Here is a 22,622-nt window from a genome sequence, read left to right on the forward strand (position 1 = left end):
TGAACTATTTTGTGAATTGCTGTGGAAAAGATTTTAATTTCTAAATTGATTGAGCGCTGCTGAAAAATGTTTTCTATAGCAGCTCTATAAAGGTGATGTCTTGGTGAGTGGGACCTCTTGCATGGAAGAACAGGTCTGTGTGCCAAACGCTTTTGAAAACAGATGGAGCATATAGAGAAATGGAGGTCTGTTTGTCCTGTGAAGGCACCTGAAGGCCTGCACCCATTCTTCTTCAGGGGCATTTATTCAATGAACAGAGACTTTTTCTTCCATAATTTTTGGTCTGCTCTCTGTCACATCTCTGAAATGTCTGCTAAATGTAGATTGTAAACATGGGTGTAGGCCTGATTTATCTGTATGTGTCACTAGCTGTTATGCTTTCGGGCAGATATTTAATACCTACTGTTGTATTCACCTGACATTCTTCAGCATTATAATGTACTATCAGGTGGTGATTGTCCAGTGGACTTTACATTTGACAGCAGGCACATTCTTTTTTACTATGTAGTCTCATTCCTGAAGTCACTTGCTTACACAGAACCCTCTTGAGAGCAAAATAGGTATATTTAAATATGTACCTAAGAGCTTTCCTGAGTTACAGCTTACATTAATGCAGTAGGTTGTGTAGCTTTATTGTTATAAATCCTTTTGTCTTTCTGAGCTTTGTAAAATAAGAATTTCTTCCCCACCTCAGACTAATAGCCCCTGCAATGTTGATGCCCATGTCTGACAAGGCAGCCATCTAGGAGCCAGTAGGCTGGGCAGCAGGTAGCCCTGCACTGTGGTACATTCGTTCAGATATTCCTGAAATGAGAACATTGCAAGTCATGGCCTCCAGGATGGACCTGAGTGAAGAAAAACAACACAGAGAGCAAGAAGTCTGGTAAACTTGCCCTAGGAGGTAAGAGAAGGGAATTTTCTATCAGCTTAGGACCAGGCTGTAGGGAATGCCTTTTCTCTTACCTCTGTTTAATTTTTTAAAGTAATTAAATCCCTCTTGCTTGGCACATAGCAAAAGGCATGTAAATAGGCTGGCCCAAAGAGGAAGGATTACAGAATACAGGAGGTCTGTGCTGCATGTGCTTAGAGAACCGTGGCTCCAAGAGCAAGAAGAGGAGCAGGAAACAGCACAAAGACAACATCTGACTTTACATCCATTTTTCATCGCAAGTTACTGCAAAAAGTGAGTTTCTGTACCTTCTCATAGACTTGCAATACACAGCCAGCAAAGGGTGTGAGCTAATTGTTACACTCCCTTCAACAAGTTCCTCATTAGGGGCAAATTAGCTGAGTTTGAAATCTGCTAATTTTCCAATCAGGATGAGTGTTTACACTTGTGATTTGGAAATAATGAACACACGGTATAACATCAAAAGCAATGTAAAGGCTAATGGCAGAAGGACCTATTTCCTTGGTATGAGAATGGTGTGTTTGTTTGGTTTCTCCAGAGGCCTGTTGCTCTCCTTTTGGTGTAGGTATCTGCTGTGTATCGTGTATTATTAATTAGTTAGTTTGATTCTGTCAGGAGCATTTTTTTTTAATGTTAATTTTGAAAAATCAAACCATTATTTTTTCAGGGCCAGGGATATTTTTTATTATTATTATGAAAGGAGCTATTTTTCTTGCTGACAAGCTAATACAGACTTTTCCAAGTTACTAGCTTCTGTTACCAATAAAGGGAGATCAAGCTGTGGCTTTAGTCTGAGTTCTGCGTACTTCAGAACACAGACTTCCTGGAGAACAATGTTCTGTTCCTTAAAAGCATTCCTGGAACAAAGATGTACTGTAGGATTTAGACAGAAGGGATGTTCAGGTTGGATCATTAACTAGGAGGGCAGATCTGTAGGTGGGAGAAATAAATGTTGCAAAACACAGGCTGTTTCTACCTTAAAATATCATCCCAGATCATCGTCGCTTTAATCCACTGTCAGATAATATGAGCATAACCAGATATTAGAATCACAGAGTATCCCAAGCTGGAAGGGACCCACAAGGATCACGGAGTCCAACCCCTGGCTCCACACAGCACCACCCAAACCAAACCCTATATCTGAGAGCGCTGTCCAGACGCTCCTTGAACTCCAGCACTGGGGGCCGTGCCCACAGCCCTGTGCATCCCGTTCCATGCCCACCACCCTGTGGTGCAGCCCCTTTCCCTGACCCCCAGCTGCCCCTCCCCTGGCACAGCTCCATGCCGTTCCCTTGGGTTCTGTTGTTGTTCACTAGAGAGGTACTGCTTACAGCAATTGTTGCTACCCCTATAGTTCAATGCATTGCATTAGCAAAACTCCACACTTCTCCACAACATCTGTAAGGAGGAGGAGGAGTATTTTGCTTCCCATGGCCAGGCCGGCCCCATCCAAGGGTACTGGATGGCCTTGTTGGTGCAAGTGCAGTGCAGCCTGGTGACAAGAAGGGTGTGACCTGGTTTCTGCAAACAGGGAAAGGAGCCCATGCCCCATGAGCAGGCAGCGTGCTGCGGGGCACTGGTGTTATCCAGACTAACCTGCAAGTAGCAGGGTGGCTTTAAGCGATTATCTGATCTGCCACGGCTTTATGGTACCTACCAGCAGCCCTCAAGCAGAAGGCCTGCTTGCAAAACCTGAGGAGGAAAGAGGCCCCTCTTTCTGCCTTGTTTTCTCCCATGCCTACAGTCAGCTATGGCAACAGTTGTCACCATGATATGGTTGAGTTTGAGGTGTATGTGACTCATCACAGGGGAATTCTATCCTTGGAACAATCCTTGACTTAACTAATCTGTTTTGAACACTTCCACTGTGTTAATTGTTTGGGGCTTTTTCTTAGCATGTTCATGGATGCCTGTCAGTAGAGCTTGGATTTCTTCCTTTGCAGAACCAGCATTTTTGCTATGCGTGCATGCCTGCCAGGCAACATTCACACTGATGGAAGTGCTCCACGCAGGTGGAACATATTTGCATTTTTATGCAAGCTGACAATTATTCCCTTTCTCAGACACTTTTTATTATTCTTTGCTTATGAATTACCATCACTTCTGTGACTGGGCTGCAGTTTTTAATTTTCCCCCCTGTTGCTATTCACCTTCCTACTTCTGTTAATGACATCAGCTGTTGCTATTTCTGTGCTTCAATAGAAATTGCTCACATCTGAATTGGTTGCTTTGGTTAGAGGTGATATTTTGTATGTCAGGTCCCCAGAGCTATGAGAGCATCTTCCCCACTCTCTCTTAAGGAATATCCCTCCGCTGCTTGTATGCAATATGAAAAAGAGCCTGAGCAGGTGAGCCTCAGGGGCCAATGCATTAAGATTCATAGGTTTGATAGGAGATGGTTCTTCATTTTTTCAGAACCTATTTATTTTCCCTGTGTGTGTTATCTGTGCTTTCAAAAAGGATCACATTTCAGGCTCTGGTCAAGTAATCCTTATTTCATGAGAAAAACACTGACCATTTTGCTCTTGTTCTTACTGAGCAGCTGCTGAGTTACAAATGACACACCTGGTGGCTGAGGAAGAAGGTGTTCTGCTGTGCCTGTTGCCCTAGGAGCTGATGGGGATCCTGCACTGCTGGGGAAGAAGAAACAAAGCTACCAGGTCACCTGTCTGCTTGTAGATTATGCTAAGAAGGTAAAGCTCACCTAGTTCCCTTCTTTCTTCCTCCCTTACGAGCTGGACACAGGCTGCTTTCTAGAGGCAACCTCTTCCTTCATGCTCGCTCTTTGAAATTCTCTTATCTGGGGCCTTTAATAACTTGAGTGTCAAAATAGCCAGGACACCACCAACAGGACTGTAGCTTTAGGACTGCCCTTTAGCCTGGCCCTTCCTCTTTCCACCTTGCTGAGAATTCTGCCTTCACCAGCACCTCCTTAAGGAATTGGCTTCTCTGGCATCCCTGGAGTCCAGCACCACAGCAGCTGTGTGCTTGCAGCGAACAGTTCACAGGCTCCAACCCCCAAACTGGCTGGTGAAGAGGTTCTTGAGCATTGAAATGGGAGCTGTACGGTTCTAGGGGGTTGGACTAGATGCCATCCAGAGGTCCTTTCCAACACCTGCAGTTCTGTGAAAATCTGCTGGTGAGCTGTTGCTTTTAGCTTGTGATTTGCTGTCTGCTGAGTTGCATGCAAAGCTGATTGGTATCAATGCTGTAAGAAGAAAAACCTACATATGCTATGCAGAGAGTGCCAAAGTATGAATTTGGGGTAGTTAGTTTTGTACAATCCACTATGAAAACAATTTGACTATAACTTCCACGTTTCACCCAATTGCCACCTGGGCCATGGCAACAATCCCTGTCTGCTGCATGGATTGGATTGAGGTGCTGGCCCTGCACACTGCAGCCCATAGGAGCGGGTGCAACCTGCTCAGCCCTTCAGCTCTAAGGAACAAGGAGCAGCATGAGGAGTTGGCTCCAGGTGAGTGATGCTGCTATGCTGTGCCTTCAGCTTTGGCTTCTTAGATAGAATTACAGAATCATTAAGATCAGAAAAGACCACCAAGATCATATAGTCCAACCACCAACCCACCACCTTGCCCACTAACCATGTTCCTCAGTGCCACATCTCCACAGTTCTTGAACATCTCCAGGGACAGTGACTCAACCACCTCCCCGGGCAGCCCATTCCAATGCCTCACCACTTTTTCTGAGAAAAAATGTTTCCTAAGAGCCAACCTGAACCTCTCCTGGCACAACTTGAGGCTATTCCCTCTTATCTTAAAACCACGTTGTGGACTGCTACAAAAAAAAACCCAATTTGATCTTTTCTCTTGTAATGATTTTAATAAGATTTTAAATTGCTTTTGTAGCTTGAAACAGAAGACAACATTAGCGTCGTGCCTATGCCTCAGTCAACATCCTTGGCCTGTCTCTCCCTTGAGAAAAATAGTGCTGATAAATGGAGGGTAATTAAAAGGATTTAATTTGGATTTATCTTCCTTAATTTTCTAATATTAAAACCATCCTTTGAATGGCTCTTTTTGAGGAGGCAATCGGAGTCCTTTATTAGTTTAATAGGATTTAGCTAAGATTACTGACCTTATCCCATCCTTGGGCTGACTTCCACTCAGAGTCTGAGCAGGTTTCCAGGCACTGAGTAAGTTCTTCCCTATGAGCAGTGACAGCTGCCTGAGACAAGCCTTGTTGCTGATGCTTCCTTTCTTTGCTGGTATGTAGCATCTGCTCTCACTTTTATTACTATTATTTATTATTGTTAATATTATTTCTTTTTTCAATCTATATTCTTCTGCCACTTGCAGCTGGGTACCAAATCTGAGAGACAGTCAGCAACCTCCAAGGGCAGTGACTCCATCACTTTCCTGGGCAGTCTTTTCCAGGACACTACCACTCTTTTTGGTGACTTGACCTGCCACCTTCCCCTCCTGCTCCCATGTGTGTTCCTGTCCTGTGGGGAAGCTGTGGGCAGTTCTCATCCCTGAGCCCTCTGAGAGATTTCTCTTTCCCAGCTCTTGGTAATAAGCAGTATGCAGTGTGGTGTTCCCCTGCCTCTTGCACCTCTCTATAGCTCTCTTTTGTTACAGAATTTATGTTCCTCACCTTTCCCCCCACCCCAATTATTATTTTTAATCAGAGAACACTTTCAGTTTTATAGAAAAGCTCAAGGTTATACTACACCAGATGTGGCATAAAACTTAACATTTTGAAAGCAATTCTCAGAAATAAACACTTTTTTCCATGACAAATTATCCCCTAAGATGCTTTCAATGAGCAAAGTAGCTCATTTCTTTCTCTGCAGGTAATGCCCATGCTATTCTCATCATGCCCATCCCCAAACCAAGGCAGTTTGCTCAATCCTCCAGTGCTCTGATATGTCAGTAAGATGTAAAACAAGTGAGCTTGGTTACCTCTGCAGCTAAGACGTTTAGCTTTCATACCTGCATGTGCTGAGGTGCTAACAGCAGGGGAAGGGCACTACAAACTGTGCTGTGTAACAGGGCTGAAGGCTGCAGCTGTAGGGAGGCTCCAACATGCTGAATCTCCTGTCATACAGATGCCTCCGTGCTGCAAAAATCACAAAGGCACTGAAGTTACTGCTGTGGTATCTTTGGGTCTCTCCATCTTTCTAACATGAGGATCCCTATGGGACCTTTAACAGGCACACTCTTCCTGCACCCTGCCCTCCATGGGCCTCCGGCGGGTTCCACACCTCAGGCTTCAGCCCAACCCCTGCACCTGGTCTGTGGGACGAGCCCAAAGCTTTGCCAGCATGTCAGTAACACAGACTTTACTGTTCTTCTTCTTCCCTTCTCCTTGCCCCCACAAGAAGTGTCTGCTGCGACTGGCACAGAGATTTATCCCTCTGCAGTGCTGATGGATGCAGTACCAGCAGCAGAAGTCCTTTCACAGCAAAATGACATAACCCATTGCCCTGCCCCATGATCTGTGGCGCCTGGGGGTCGGAACATTTTAAAGCCATGCTATAATTTGCTTTCTAAGAGGATCCAGTCACACTGTGGCTGCATTCAGCCTTGCTGGTTTGCAGCTTGTCGTTCACGGCTGAAATAGGGTGTATAAAAATTTGGGCTCATGTGCCCTCTAGCGAGAGCCGATTCTTTCCTGAACACACAGTAAAAGAGCTACCGTCGGACATCGCTTAACATCCTCGTTTGTTCTCCTTTAAAGGCAGCTTCGGCACTTTATAGCAACCCCTTCTGATAAATAGCACTGGGTCTGCCTCATGCTGCAGACATTTTATGCATCTCTGTTTTTGCTTGGTGCTCGCTGTTGGCTTTAGACCTTGAAGTGTTACGGCGTGGTTTGAAGAATGAAAGCAGGGGCAGGCAGAGAACAGTGGAAGCAGGACTAGCACTCATACCTGCAACTTCAGGGGGCTTCTCAATGGGTCTTTTTGTTTGTTTTTGCTTGCTCACCTTGCGTTATACTGAAAGGCTGCAACTTTCAAAAACATGGCAGTCACGTATAACATGTATGACCAGCAAACTACCCAGTGAGGCACCTTGCACATCTCTATGTGCTGCTGATCCAAAGAGGAAGTTCCTGCTTCTGGGGTCTGTGGGCTGGGCTATGGTCCCTCTCTCCACTGATTGCTGTGGATATTCTGACTTCTGTGTGTGTGTATTGTATCTTTGCTCATTTTCTCTGGTATTTCTCCCTTTGAATCCCCGATCTGCTAGCTATTACTGTCACTACAATTTTACTTTTGCCTATGTGCTTAATTTCTCCTTTGTACTCATTCTTGCAGCTGGACAACAGCTTTGTTACCAAAACTCAGCCCGTTTTGAACAGCTGTCCACAGCACAAGGAAACCTTGAGGCACAGAGAGCTCTTACCAACACTAAAAGCATTTTCTGATCCAGCCATTCACTGTAACACATAAAGCCTTTAAGATAAAAATGAGATAAATACTGATTTCTGAGGGGAAAAAAACAGCTATCTTCTGGTGGTAGGAAATTTCCCCCAGTCCTCAGTAGGTTGTCCCAGTGGTGGCTATAACAACTTCAGAAGGGCCAGGCGCACCAGAACACTGTCAACAAGATGTGGTGGTTCTGAAGTAGGCCGTAGAAGATCTTAGAAAGGAATATTGTCAGAAGCCACACATACAGAGGTTGAAGAATGTCATCTTGTTGGGCAGCTGGAAACAGCTCCTTTGATTTGCCAGTTAGTCAGAATGTGCTGTGGAGAAATCAGTAGAGAATAATCTCATTTGCTACTGATTTCTGGCTCATATTTTCACGGGCTTTGAAATGTGCCTTTCGTCAGTCATCCACTCTGGAGAAGAACTGTATGATTTTCAATGCTTCTGCTATTTTTTGCCTGCAAAATATTCAGATTTGTTTCTGCAGAAGCTCTGGGTAGCAGTGGGGGACATTTACTGAAAGGAATTTGGAACAACGAATCGCTGCGGTGAGAATAAAAACTGAAATGACGTTCTGGATGCGGGAGGTAAATGAATATTGCATCTATGGTCCTTCGGCAGTTTGTGTATATGAGCTATTCCTGAATAGCTGTGTTTGGAAAGCCAGCTGTCTTCTGAAGCCTACAGAAAATGCAGATTCAAGCTCCTGAATTACACTTATGTAAACAGGTGAAGGAGAATGCCAGGTTGTGGAAACCAGTTGTTTAGCTTGTGGTCTATGGGAAGTTTGGGCTTCTCTCTCTTGAAAGGACAGCTTTCAGAATAGGAGTAGGGTTTAAATCACACTGATTTTTTCCTTTTCATCTCCCTAAATTGTGCTGCTCATAGTACATTAACAGCCTTTGAGCCTCTACCCCATTGAGCTACAGGTTCTGCAGTTTTAATTACTAGCAATAACCTACAAATCTAACAATCATCAAAGCAGTCTGTTTTCTTTCTCTCTTCCTAAAAGTTCCTTTGGATCCAAGTCCCAGTTTTCAAGGCTGACAATTATAGAAATACCTAATGTCATGGTTTTGTAATTTTGTAATTTTGCTATCAGTATTCCACATCATAACATCATGTAAAGTATGGATACTTCTATTGAATGTGCAGTCCACAGAAGAAAAAAAAAAAAAAAAAAGGAACTTTTGCCTGGTGGACCAGCCCAGACTCCCATCTTCCTCTCACCAAAGTTGTTTTTTTAAGGATTGAATCCCCAGCCCTGTCAGAGCAGCTGGCATCTGATGGGGATGATTCCTCCCTAACAAATCAAGCCAGCAGCAGAATGCTAAGTAAGCTGGATAGCAGTGACACAGGAGAATCAGTGCCTGATGAAGGCAGAAGACCTGTGGAGGTAGTTTCAGCAGCATTTCCAGCACAAGCAGGTGTCTAAATGCACACAGATCAAATTGCCTAGGCACATGTGTCAGGCCACCTACAGCACAGACTGGGGCCTTTGTAGCTCACCTGAGGAAGGAACTCTGCCATGAATATGACTCTACAGTGAAAATGCTTGCACCACTTAAGTTCTTCTCTTTAACCTCCATTCTTCTGATTTAACCAGGGAAACCTGCCCCACCATTTAACACGCCTGTTTGCATTTGTGCTGTGATATGTGTGTTTGCTTTCCTTCATTGCATTATATTTTCCTTTGATTAATGATTAAGACTAAACCATCATGGAATTGCCTCCTTCAGCAGAGATGAGAGCCTGCAGAAAGCTTGCCTTGGTGACATGACTCTGGTGGAGAAGAGACTCAGGGGAGACCTTATTACTTTCTACAGCTACCTGAAAGGAGGCAGTAGTGAAGTGAGGGCTGGCATCTTCTCCCAGGTAACAGCAATAAGAATGAGATGAAATGGCCTCAAGTTGTGGCAGGGAGGTTCGGGTTGGATATTAGGAAAACTTTCTTCTCAGACAGTGTGGTGAAACACTGGCACAGACTGCCCAGGGAGGTGTTGGAATCACAGAATCACAGAGTTGTAGGGGTTGGAAGGGACCTCCAGAGATCATCAAGTCCAACCCTCAAATCTCTGTCCCTGGAGCTGTTCAGGAAACACTGGGATGTGGCACTGAGAAACATGGTTAGTGAGCATGGTGATGATGAGCTGATGGTTGGACAGATCTTAGTGGTCTTTTCCAACTGTAATAATTCTATGACTTTGTTTGGCTCTGCTAGCACTGGTGTGGGCTGCTTGGACATCCAGACACAGCTCCAGGGCTGCTGTGTTCTGCAAATCCACTCATGGTATTATGAAAACAAGACTTTCTTTGATAGGAGCATTGAGATTTTTCAGCCATAATTCTTTGACTTCTTGGGGGAATTATGGCTCTATCTCTACTATTACTGATGTAAAAATATTTTGAGCTCCGTAGCAATGGGATGCTCCAGTTTCAATACTATAGAGCAGTGTCCAAAATCCACTTTTTCTGTGCTGCCCATTGAAAAAGTGGCAGAAAGTTCAGGCAGATTATGCTGTTTTAAAGGTTATAAAGCTCTTCTTTCTCCAGGCAATGCCAATATTTGCCTTTCTGTCTAAATGACTGAATTTTGATTCAATAGCTGCTTTGCTCCTAGCGGGAAACGTAATTCAAGCAATAAAACAAGTGTTTACAGTAATGAGATTACGAAAGTTGTTTGTTTTTGTTTGTTTTTAATGGATGAGAGGTGTACTTGTCTTGATTGCCCTACTGGGCAATGAAAATTCCCTAATCAGTTCAGTGAAAATCTTGATTGGTGCAAGTCTGCTGTTGTTACTTCTTTGTAAGGAGATGTAGCATCTCCCTGAAGGATTTGTTGTAAGATATTGACAGTCTTCTCAAGAGAAGGCAGTTTAGGTGGTAACTGGTGGGAAGGAATACACCATTTTTCAGTTCAGTTGAGCTTTTGCTTTTAGGTGTCACATTCCTAAATCTGCTTCGTGTGTTACGTGATTTAAATGAGCTGCTGCAGATTGAGCTCCCTATGCTGGTGCACACTGATGCTGGGCTTGTGCCTGCAGCAGGACACAGAGGTATCCCCAGGAAAGGCAGGAGGAGAGGTGGGAAAGCTGCTTGTGGAGGTGCTTATGGCACCATGGGAGCAGCTGCAAGCTTAGACCAGAAGAATAAAAATTGGAAGGAATTGCAAAGTCCAGCCTTTTGTGAGCAGTACTCCATAACAACTCATTACTGGCTTATCTAGAGCTGCTATTAATCAATGAATGCCCTTTGGTTTCAAAGCCTGAACATTCATTAGCAATCCAGCTGAGCAACTTGCAGCTGGCACCACGATGGAGATTGTTTCTCAGAGCTTTCTCAGTTTCTTACCTTCCTTGAAACTGTTTGCAGGAGAAGTCTCAAACCATTTATCTATATCATGAATACTGTTCTTTAGGAGCTCCTTTTGATCTGCTCAGTGTGCCAGTTTTTCTGACTTCGAATGCTGAGTACCAATAAAGACAAAAACAAATTTCATCATTCTTGTTCTATAATAATAGAACTGAAGGATGGTTGATATTGGCAGAGCTCTCTGTGTCCCTGTGGCCTAACCCCTGCCCAAGCAGGGACACTCAGAGCAGGGTGCCCAGGCCCACATCCAGGTAGTTTCTGGAGATCTCCAAGGAAAAGACTGCACAGCCTCTGGGCATCCTGTGCCAGCGCTCTGTCACCTGCACAGCTCAAAAGTGCTGCCTGGCATTCAGAGGGAACCTCTTCTGCTCCAGTTTGTGTCCGTTCCCTCAGTTCTTTCTCTCGGCATCACTGAAAAGAGCCTGGCTCCACCTTCATTGCATCCTCCCTTCAGGGATTTATAGACATTACTGAGCCTCCTCTTCTCCTGGCTGTGCAGCCCCAGCTCTCTCAGCCTCTCCTCCTAGTGGGGGTACTCTAGTCTCATCTTGGCTGGAGAATATCTATTGAACAGAACTGAAAAGGGCTTCTAAAGGCAAGCATTTAGCAGTTCTAATAATAGAAAGTCTTTTTTATTTTCAGTGTGCTCAGAATTCAGCAGAAAAACATTAAAACTACACGGATGTCGAAATGTTAATCATGTGAGTGTAAGAACTTCATACTTTGTGTTTGATTGCTTAATGAAGTAAAGAGGACCTTGGCTCATCGGTGTTCCTGTTCTTATCCATACTCATATCTAATCTTTCAAAGCTAATCCATCTCACAACAAGTGTGGAGAACTGTGCTTACTTAGATGCAATGTGGAGAAAGTAAGGCTTCTATTTAGCAAGATCTCAGCACAGGATCCGTTTCTTACCTAAATAATGGTGTTTTATCACTCCTGTTATCTCAAAACAAACATCTACTGGGAAGCACTGAAGTGAAATTTTTCTCCCTACACACAAAACTCTTGGGCTATGCTTTCCTACCTATCATCAGAATAGTTTGCAAAGTGCTTAGTAGGTAGAATGGTGAATATATGTAGATATACACTTGTTTGTTTCTCTTGTTAAATTGCACTAATTTTCAGTCATCTTCTTTCTTCTTCAGGAAATTTTGCCAGATGAAACTCTCGGAAAAGCCAGCAGTTGTGGCTTCAGGCCTGAGTTGAGGTCTGCTCCTTTTACCCAGATGAGATGCACAAATAGAGCATATGATATATTCACTTCTTCCTTGGTGAAGGTATTTAAAGATGAATAAAAATATGGGATTCTCATTTGGCCTTGGCCTTGTGTCTCACTACAGGCACTGGTCTGAGCAGCCACACTGACATTCAGGTGTGACTCCCTGCTGTCATAAGGGAGTGTAAACCAGGGTTATGATGCACAATGTCTATCCAAAAACTATTGTGCTGTGACAAACCCAATGAAGGTTTCTTGTGTTAGTGAGGAGATGTAATCTTCCCTTAATGGCTATTTTATTTTTCCTCACAGAATTTCATCTGCTAGAAGTTATGTTTAGGGCCAACTTCTTAACTCACTGTAAATAGACACAATCACTATGTTTACCTGTTTTCTCACTTAGGCTAATCTACAGGCTACAGCTTGGAAACCACCGCAGAAAGTCAAACAAAATATATCTTGATGTTTACTCTGCAGTGAAGAGAAACTCCAGAATCTGGCAAAAATCAGTATCAACATAAGGCTCAAAAGTACATTTGAAGTTCACAGTATCACAAAAAGGTTAAAGAGCATGTTTTACTTGTGGTATGTAAGCCAATTCAATTTCTTTACTGTTCGCTTGCAAACATGTAATATATAAACAGAATAAGTGTGTGAAAAAATGGAACAATAAAAGCTGATTGGTTAAGTAAATGCAGAAAGGTGTTTTTCACAGAGAAACGGAAGAAACTACAATTGTTAGTTTAAGCTTTTCATAGGCTTGGGTTAAGATAAAAAAAGTTTACCAATTTATGTGTAAATACATAGAATGAAAAAGCCTGAAGAACACTAGGAATCAGTGGTTAGTAAAACATGGCAGGTCGGACAAACCTGATAACTAAAACTGCTGTAATTGCATGTTCATTATATAGAGGCCTTCTGGTGGAAATAATGTCTATTGATTTCAGATAAAGCACTTCATATGCTACTGAATTATAAAACTTTTAGCATTTGGTGCATGAAATTCAGGGAAATATCATAATGGGATGAAAAGGAGACTAATCGATGTGGAGGAACAAAGTGTTTTATCACTGCATCCTCAATGGGCAGAGCTGCTGATGGAACAGAGACTCCTCTCATCCCACTTTCTACTGCCAAGATCTGGGGGATGAAGTAAACACAAAATGTGTTCTCCCTTCCCATAGGTAGGGAGGTGTTCTTGCCTATTGCAAGGGGGTTGAAACCAGATGATCTTAAAGGTCCCTTTCAAACCAAACTATTCTGTGTTTATCTCTTTCTCTTTTTCCAGAAATGGCTGACATCTCATTACAAAGGCATGTAGGATTTTCTACTAATTTGTTTGTCTCATGGCTCAGAGCTACCACCTCTGAGAAGGTAAGCTCAGGAACAGGAATTACACTGTAGAAGATTTTTAACATTCAGAAAGTTCCACTATGACAAATGCTTATTCACTTTGTATCTGGAGCTAAACTTCTATATGATGTGGTTTAAACAATCCCTTGAAATGGGTGGATTCTCAAACAAGAATATTTTGAAGTGTAATACTTTGAAGTTTCTATAAGAAAAACATAGTTTTTCCTATCCTGTACAGTTCTCACTTCATATTTTGCAGCAAAACCAGAAAGCCCCAGTTTCAGGACGGTCCATTTGGCAGAGCTGTGGAGGCTGAGGCATGAAAAGCCTGGTAAACTTGCTTCTCTGGTCCTCCAGAAGCCTTCTTCATAGGATGTCAAGCAGCAGGTGTACAAGTATAGATGGGGACAATTTCTGATGAGATTATGGCAATGTTGGGGCAAAATTGATGTTCTTTTTGAAGAACAGAGTGTGTGGAAAACAAATGTTCTATGCAAAATGAAGGTACTTTATTCTCCAGCTGAGAACATTCAGAGCCGAGGCAACTCAAACCATCTCCCCTAAATTGCAGATTTATTACATCTGAGGACACAAGAACTGCTGCTGCTGCTGCTGAACACAGCAAATTTCATGTAGCAAGATCTAGTACCTTTTTTTAGCTTTTTTCTTGCATGGCCCCTATAAGCTTCAATGTCTGCAAATAGAAAGATGCTGAGATGATTTTGCCCAGTGGTAAAGTATGCCAGAATATGGTTACATCAACCCAGACTGAAAGAAATGTTTGAACTTCCCCCTGAGAGATTACCCAACAAGGTGGTGGGTGACTGCAAGAGAAGAAAAGAGAATTTACATTAGAGACACTGTCCTCCTCCTTGGAGGAGGCTGGCAATTCCAATCTAAATGATCTAGGATATTAGTACAAAACACCAAATACTGTGGCAGAAAGGGTATTCCTCCTAGGCAGTTTTTAGGGTTAAAGCATTGTTTCTTTCTGACAAATGTGTGGTTAAAATGTGACTTTCCATCCTTTTGGCTGTTCTCCCCGAGGGGTTTGGAACCTTCTTCAAATTGTAGACAACTGACAGCCATTTGGATAACCACAAATCTTGGCTCCCTGCTCTCCTTCCCTTAAAATGCACTGGAGAAAAGGGCAATGTGAAACTCTAACGGGGGAAGGAAAAGAGAGAAATGTCCATGGAACTAAAGGAAAAAGTGTGACTAATGTTTAAGTGTTAGGTAAGAGTAGCTAAACTCATAAAGTGATCTTTCCTCACTGACAGAGAAAAGTAGGTAAACTCTTTCTCTGTATTTACTCTGAGTTATTTAGTGGCAAGGGTTTTCTCTCCTGCATCTCCTGAACAATTTCAAAAGGAAATCACCTATTTGTTTTCCTCAGAGATGAAATTGTTTAAGAGTTGTTATAGAATGATGCAGCTCTGTCATTCAGCTAACTAGGATGTGGAATACTAAATGCAATGACAACCAGCTTTTGCTGGCAGAAAAAAAAAGCCTGGTAAAGAAGCTTGGTGAATAACAGACAAGAATGCCTGAAAAGGTAGAGAATGATAGCGATAATCGAATTCAACACGTGTGATCCCCATGCAATGACTATTTTGACTTTAAACTCATGCACTGAGTGTTATCTATCTTCTGACCATTATGGGTAGCAGCCCATTGAAGCTTACCATCTGAGTGCATAAATACCAGGAAGAGATAAAGTATTAAGAATGAATTTTCAAGTTTAGGAAAGTTTCATCAAAAACACTTACTCCCTTCTAACTCCATGTGTTTCCAATGCAGCTGTACATGACCCACTGCTTTAATCGGCCCTTGCAAGCACGTAATGGCAAGCAGGAAAACACAGCAGTGTTACTGTGAAAAATCAGTACCATGAGCAGAAGTAATTTGTATGAGACATCACACTACTGTACCAGGTTTTCCTGTGTTGTGATGGGGGTTTTTTCCTGTCATTTTGTAAAATGTGCTTTGGGACTGTAATTCTCTGTGTGAATTTCTCCCAAATAACTGTTATTTGTTACTGTTGTTGTTAGAGTTTCAATTGTATTATTCTCAGTGAGTGCTTCTGAACTTTAAGATATGGGGGTACAATAACTTCAACATAGCTTCCGTTCTGTTGTTGTTGCTGTTGAAAAATTACTATGAATCCCATAAAGACAATGTCTAGAAAACACTTATTAACCACGTTTTCTTAGTTTATGGTTTAACATTCCTCTTCTCCTCCTCTGACACATATACAAAGAAGTTCATTATGCTGAATCCCCTGCAGCTAGCGAGTGTTCTGCAGTGAAGAAAAACAAGCTTTGTTAAGGAGATTATGGCTCTGGTGTTTTAACAATCCAAAAGGTTCACTGAGAAAAAAAAGTTTAATTGGATAAAACTTTACGTGCAAAATCTTTGCTCCCTGAAAATGGAAGCATATGTATCATAAGGGCCGTGAAAGAACAGGATCTGAAAATATAACAATATATATATATATAACAATATATAATTCCTTCTCCATCCCCGTGGCTTTGCTGAAATTGTGTACTGAGGATACTCACATATGTAGAGATTAAGCAGCAGAGGCTCTTCCACGCTCACTGCTCTAGGTGAAAATGCTAAAACAAACAAACAAACAAAAAACCCCGCAAATTAGTGAAATGGTTAAAGAAAGCTTTAAAGTTTGGGTTGTTGTTGTTTCCAAGACTAAAGATACCTTTGAAAATATTAGCTTGACAATTACTTTGGGCTGATCATAGTTCACAGTAAGATCCTACTCCTCTTTATTTTCGCAGATATTGACTTCAATGACCATTCAGGAAACAAAGCTCCAAGTAAGATGACTGCGAGGCTTTATTTTGACCAACACATTCTGAATGTTTTAATAAATAGCTATGGGGGAATATAAACTCCTAACTCCTCACCTTAAAGACGAAGCTCTGGCTTCTCCTTTCTGCTTGAAGCACATCTGCATCATTTCCATTACTTCTTTCATTTTCTTAATGTGAAAGACAGTCATGCAAATTGTTAGGGTATCAGTTCTGTACCAGTTTTCCTCCAGTTACTCCACTTCATTCCACACAGCTATTAAATCACAGAATCACACACAATCACAGAATTGTAGGGGTTGGAAGGGACCTCTAGAGATCATCGAGTCCAACCCCCCTGCCACAGCAGGCTCCCTACACCATGTCAAAATCAAACTCTATTTACAAGTCATTACGTTATATCATTATTTTCTAAATTATATTATAGATTTCTGATCACCCTATTATGTACCACAGTGGGATATCTCAAAGTGAGCAGGAATGCTGGAGATTCTAGGAGACAATGACAAGCCAGTTCCCAAATAAAATCTCTTTTCTTCCCTTCTAGTTGTGAATGGTATATAACCACCAGGAGAGTGGTTAGGCCCTGGAACAGGCTGCCCAGGGAGGTTGTGGATGCCCCGTCCTTGGAGGTGTTCAAGACCAGGTTGGACGGGGCTCTGGGCAACCTGATCTAGTAAAGGTGTATGTTTGGTGGCCCTGCCAGGCAAGGGGGTTGGCACTACATGATCCTTGAGGTCAACTTCCAACCCGGATCATTCTGTGATTCTATCACGTAATATCATTTAGTCCAACTCTGAGCCCGTCTCATGGGCTTCTGAGTCGGAATGGAGCCACAGCTCCCAGCTCCACACAGACTCCCTCACAACAGGCCACGCACCTCGACCGTTGGGGCTCGAAGCTTTACGCACGCGCGGCGCTGCGGGGCGGGGCTGGCGCCTGCGCGCCTGCGCAGTAGGGCGGGGCGGAGGGGGCGGAGGGCTCCCTCCGCTCGCCCCTCCCGCCGGGCCGCTCCTGGCCGGGCAGGGTAAGGGCAGGGTGAGGCCGCGCAGCGACACGGGCTGAGCCGGGCCGGCCGATCCTTGGCATGAGCGCGGGTGGCTGCGCCGCCGTCGCCGCCTCAGCGCGTTAAGTGTTGCGCCATGCGGCTGTGCGGGGTGCTGCTCAAGAGCCCCATCCCTAAGCAGATCGAGTACTACTCGCGGTTCTCCCCATCGCCGCTCTCCATCAAGCAGTTCCTCGACTTCGGTGAGTGGCTCGGCGGGCCCGGGGCGGGCCGGGCGAGGGGGACGGGAGAGGCCTGGCCCCCGCGTCCTCGCCAGGCGGCTGTGGAGGCCTCGGGGTGCTCCGTCACGGCACGGAGCGGGGGGAGAGAGGGAAGACGGTCGGGAGAGCGCTTATGATGCGGGGCGCCGAGCTTGGCTATGGAAATTGAGATCCCTCTGCGTGGAGACTGGTTTAACACAGAGCTGGAGCACGAGCTTTGACAGCCGTGGTGCTCGTGGAAAGTTGATGCTTTAGGAAGCGCTGCTGATGGACAGATAGCGTTTTGCTGTTGAGTGGAGACCCGGGCGTGCCTTGTGTTGCTGGAGAGCTGGTTCTGATGTAGGTAACAATGCGATTCTATCTGGGTCAGAGGTTATTGGCTTCCTCTTCTGGCAGGAGCGCTGTTTACGTTTTATTATACTATAAATGCAGCTGCTGAAGTAAATAGAAAGGTCACGCGTAGCACCACGAGGCTTAATATAGTGCTCCTTCATTCCAGTGTGATATTAAAGACACAAGGAGACAGGAAAGAGGCATTAAGCCTGAAAGCAATTAAAAGTGGAAACAGTGGCATGTTTATTGCGGTGGTATTAGTGGAAAAAAGGCTGCGACTACAAAGATCCAGCAGCGGGGATGTTCTTGCTGCTGTGTCTCTGCACACAGGGTGTTCTGCCATTGAAACAAGGCCCAGCACCCCACCTTGTCACTGGTGACAAGTGACAGGATGAGGGGAAATGGCCTCAAGTTGCGCCAGGGCAAGTTTAGGTTGGATGTTAGGAAGAACTTCTTTACAGAAAGGGTAGTTAGGTACTGGAATAGGCTCCCCAGGGAGGTGGTTGAATCGCCATCCCTGGTTGTGTTTAAGAGCCGTTTGGATGTGGTGCTCAGGGATATGATTTAGTGTAGGGTTGTTAGAGTTAGCGTACTGGTTAGGCTGTGGTTGGACTTGATGATCTTCAAGGTCTTTTCCAACCTGGGTAATTCTATGATTCTCTGATTAGCCTGGGTTACATTAAAATGATAACCTGACTAGAACCTGTGTATTCCTCCTCACCAGTCTGACTTGTCATCCCCACGTGTGCCTTTGCTGCTGTGTTAGCCATGCCTCGCATTTGTGCTCTGGACACTGTGTCTTTCTGTGCTGTCACAAACAATGCTATGAAACTAAGATAGTGAGAGCCTGCCCAGTGCTGTTCTCTGCCTGTGGTCCCAGCTGTTATCACTGGATGTGCCTGTGGAGCCCTGTGTGTGCTTACACTGTGTATTTTAATGTAGTGATATATTACAACTGACAGGAAGCTATATGGTCTGTCATTTAAAATCTCTGAAGAAGAAGTAAAAATACGGCTGTGGTTCAGGCTCCTATAATCACTATGGGATGTTTTCATGAGTTCATAAGATTAGAAACCGATATTGCGTCTCACTAAAACTGTCGGCTTGATCTTAATAAGCCTTGCAGCCTGTTTACGGCTTCACTAACTTTCTCTTTGGCACACGTATTTACTGAGGTAACCTGAGTAGGAAGATAACAGCAATCTAATCCAATAGGTCAAAAACAGTGCAGTGACTTAACCTATCCAGCCCTGGGCGTAGGTGGCTTTGGATAATTTCAGGTTCCACCGGAGACCTTGGAGACTTTGAGGAGAAATTGCCATCAAATGCCCTGATGGCAGATGTTGGGGCAACAACTGTGACCTGCTGGGCATGGAAGGATTGGTCACTTGGTGCCCTAATCTATAGTGCTGCATCAGGAGATACAGCCCTGCTGTCTGAATTAGCTCAAAGTGTTCACTGAATTGCAAAAGTTGCTCAGGTAGCTTAATTCATTTAAAATTCTATGGAAGACAGTTTGAATTACAGCATAGGAAATTCTGCACGAGTGTGCACAAGAACTTCTTTACAGTGAGGGTGACGGAGCACTGGAACAGGCTGCCCAGGGAGGTGGTGGAGTCTCCTTCTCTGGAGATATTCAAGAACCCGCCTGGACGCCTACCTGTGTGACGTGGTGTAGGGAGCCTGCTTTGGCAGGGGGGTTGGACTCGATGATCTCTAGAGGTCCCTTCCAACCCCTACAATTCTGTGTGATTCTGTGAATACTTAAACTAGCTTATTAATACCAAAGCCCTGCAAAGCTAACCAGAAAGCAATACTTAAAGCAGTATCTCCACCCCCATATGTGATGCATTTTCTGTCAAGCTTGCAGCTATCTTCATAGCTGCCACGACTGTGTGAGGGGTTACAGTGTCATCATGGGCTCAGGATTTCTGTGTCACAATCGGAGAGCACAGAGGAGGAGGGCAGGAATACCAGTATTGGAGTTGTGTGTTTGATAGATCCTCCTAATTTAGACTTGCCACAGCTGTGCAAAGCATGCCTTAAAGGACTACAGGTGATCTGAAATAGCCAGCAGTCCTGTCAGCTTCTTATGTGGATAACTGGTCAGTCAAGTATGCCTGGGGAAGAAGGTAAGTAACCAGCTGGCTGTGTCTGTTGGGGAAGGTAGTGTTTCTATGTCTAGTTGTGTCCTAGCACTTAAAGAAAGGGCACACAGAAGGACGTGAGCTTACTCTGCCTGGCTGTTCAGGGCTGGCTTTAGGCCAAGAACGTTACAGACTAACTAGAACAGAGCTGTGCCCGAGCTCACACGTTCCACGCAGCTGCACAGTTAGAGTTGTGTTGTTGACGGTAAACAGCTGACAGTAAAGATAGCGATAGAATGTTTTGTGAAAAGAGTGATTGTAATGAAAAGGCTGCTTATAAAAGAATTGAGCGCAAATAAAGATACAGGTGATACAACTTGTGCAATTCTTTGATTATTCAGGAAAGAGTCACTTTAAGTTTTTTAACTGGTATTTTGTGAATGTATGTTGGCCCGCTATACCAGTGTAATGCTCTGATAAGTGCTACCATGTTAATCACAGAATCACAGAATGACCCGGGTTGGAAGGGACCTCAAGGATCATGTAGTTCCAACCCCCCTGCCTGGCAGGGCCACCAAACATACACCTTTACTAGATCAGGTTGCCCAGGGCCCCGTCCAACCTGGCCTTGAACACCTCCAAGGACGGGGCATCCACAACCTCCTGGGCAGCCTGTTCCAGGGCCTAACCACTCTCCTAGTGAAGAACTTCCCCTAACATCCAACCTAAATCTTCCCTCTTTTAACTTAAAACCATTTCCCCTAGTCCTGCTATTGTCAGCCCTTTGTGATGATGTACCTGAGACTTCTGAGGGGCTGAGGTTTGCTGCATACTGTGTGCTTCTGGAGCTTGCTTAATACCAAAGCTGTCTTGGCCAGTTGGACTTTCTATCCTTTTTTTTTTTTTTCCCCTGCAAGTCTGAAATGAAATGTTTTGGTTGAATTTTGTAGTCGAGGTTACATGTGTTTTTGTGTGTTTATACGTGTGGGTAAAACATAACAAAAAGGCCATTCCACTCATTCCCTCTTACTTGTCAGATGTTAATCTTAAATACTGTGTCGTTTCTAGTGACACTGGGCAAAAATGAAGAGTATATACTTAAGGGAGAGGACAGTAAATCATGGGCTGAGTGAGTCCTTGTTATGGAACATGGCTTGGAAGGCTGGCATTCTGTAGGTTATAATAAAAATGCCTGTGGCAACTGCTGCAAAAACTGGCACTGAAGCGTATCACAAGGATGGTGATGTAGCAGTTGCACTGTACCGTGAACATCTAGAACATGCAGCAGTGAGTGCTTACAGCTGGGGCATCTCTGGAGGTAAAGAGGAACAAATATACAACAGATCCTCCTCATTTTTATATCTAACTTTCGTTATGAAATCAATTAGTTTGTGGTATCTATTAAACTTGGCCTGTGTTGAGGAGGCTTATAGGCCTCTTCCAAAACTGATAGAAGGAGTAGGCCTGGTCCTGGCACTGCTGTTGTTGTCAGTTGTGCGTGCAGTACTAGGTCAGACTTCTGCATGTGCTCACACTTTGTGTTGCTGCGTTGGTGGCAGGAGGGCTGTCAGCACTGAAACTGAGAACATGCTTAGAAACAAGGAAACTGGGGAGGCAGCGAGCGGAGAGATACGAACAATGAGATGGGGGGGTTGGAAGTACATTAGGTCGGATGTTAGGGGGAAGTTCTTCACTAGGAGGAGGTGGTTAGGCCTGGAACAGGCTGCACAGGGAGGTTGTGGATGCCCCGTCCTTGGAGGTGTTCAAGGCCAGGTTGGACGGGGCCCTGGGCAACCTGATCTAGTAAATGTGTATGTTTGGGGCCCTGCCAGGCAGGGGGATGGAACTACATGATCCTTGAGGTCCCTTCCAACCCGGGTCATTCTGTGATTCTGTGAAGTAGAGGCTGAAAGCAGTTGTATGTCTCTGAACTTCATAATTAATCTTCTGGTAGAAGGTGGACCAATACAGGATTAGGCATGGACCATGATTTGGTCTTTGCTGCTGCAAAGGGGGGGCTTTCTTTGCATGGGCTGCCAAGCAATAAGGGGGCTGGGAACCTCTTGTGATGGCAACTGTTCCTTGTAACCTGTTACTATTTACAGCTCTGGCTGCAGCGTTCCTTGTAGCATTGAAGTTTTTTATCAGTTCTGATATCGATTCTTGTGAAGGTCCATAGGGGTCATTCTGGTTACATAACTCGGTTCAGCAGTTTCTATTGAACTGCAGTGTGGTAGAGATTTATTTTGTGCGTGGGAGCACTGTGTCATTTTCAATCATGGGCACCAAATGGGGTTGTTTCCAGCATTGCCTGCATTGGTCGCTTTTGGAGGCTGCTAGGGATTAAATCTGCTTATCTAATAGGTGCTTTTTCAGAAGTTTTGCTTTCTTTAATCTTTGATCATCAAGAAAAGAGGAATAAAGGAAATCTTAAGTCCCCCTTGTTCCTTATACAAAGTTTGACAAGCTGAAGTGTATTTGGGTCCTTTTTGGCCTGGTAAGCAGCAGGGCTGTTGCTTGTGGGGTCATGGAAATAATCATTGGTGATAGTCCCGGGGGTTGTGGAAGTGAACAGTAAACAGTGCTTGTCTTTGAGAGGAATGAAGAGGAGGACATTAGAATAGCCCAAAATTAGGTGAGTCATGTTGAACTAAATAGCTGAAAAAATTAAAAAGTAATAATATGTAATGCTCATGTAAAATATCATGCACTAAAACAGTAAAAAAAATTGTGTTAAGGCAATAAAAGTAGAGAGTATGGAGTAACTTCAGCATGGAGGGGAGGCTGGATCACCTCCCCTATGAGGACAGGGCTAGGGGGTAGTTGGGTTTTGTTCATGCTGGAGAAGAGAAGGTT

General features: G+C 44.1%; 1 protein-coding gene and 1 long non-coding RNA gene across 2 annotated transcripts in view; one reads left to right on the forward strand and one right to left on the reverse strand.

The window, feature by feature from the left end:
* Positions 1–15,151: 15,151 nt before the first annotated feature.
* LOC107325202 lies at positions 15,152–16,715 on the reverse strand. The gene is made up of 3 exons (XR_001559638.2): positions 16,177–16,715; positions 15,814–15,870; positions 15,152–15,551 (listed from the first exon to the last, which is right to left on the reverse strand). It is a non-coding gene; the product is annotated as an uncharacterized LOC107325202 (long non-coding RNA).
* Positions 16,716–17,023: 308 nt separating this feature from the next.
* PDK3 (pyruvate dehydrogenase kinase 3) overlaps positions 17,024–22,622 on the forward strand; it is a 50,322-nt gene continuing 44,723 nt past the window's right edge. Inside the window, exon 1 of the mRNA XM_015885825.2 lies at positions 17,024–17,328. Within this exon, the coding sequence (XP_015741311.1) occupies positions 17,223–17,328 (106 nt within the window). The 5' untranslated portion in view covers positions 17,024–17,222. The remainder of the gene's footprint in view (positions 17,329–22,622) is intronic.

Source organism: Coturnix japonica, chromosome 1 (assembly GCF_001577835.2).
Source record: "Coturnix japonica isolate 7356 chromosome 1, Coturnix japonica 2.1, whole genome shotgun sequence".
In the NCBI taxonomy this organism is placed as follows: Eukaryota; Metazoa; Chordata; class Aves; order Galliformes; family Phasianidae; genus Coturnix; species Coturnix japonica.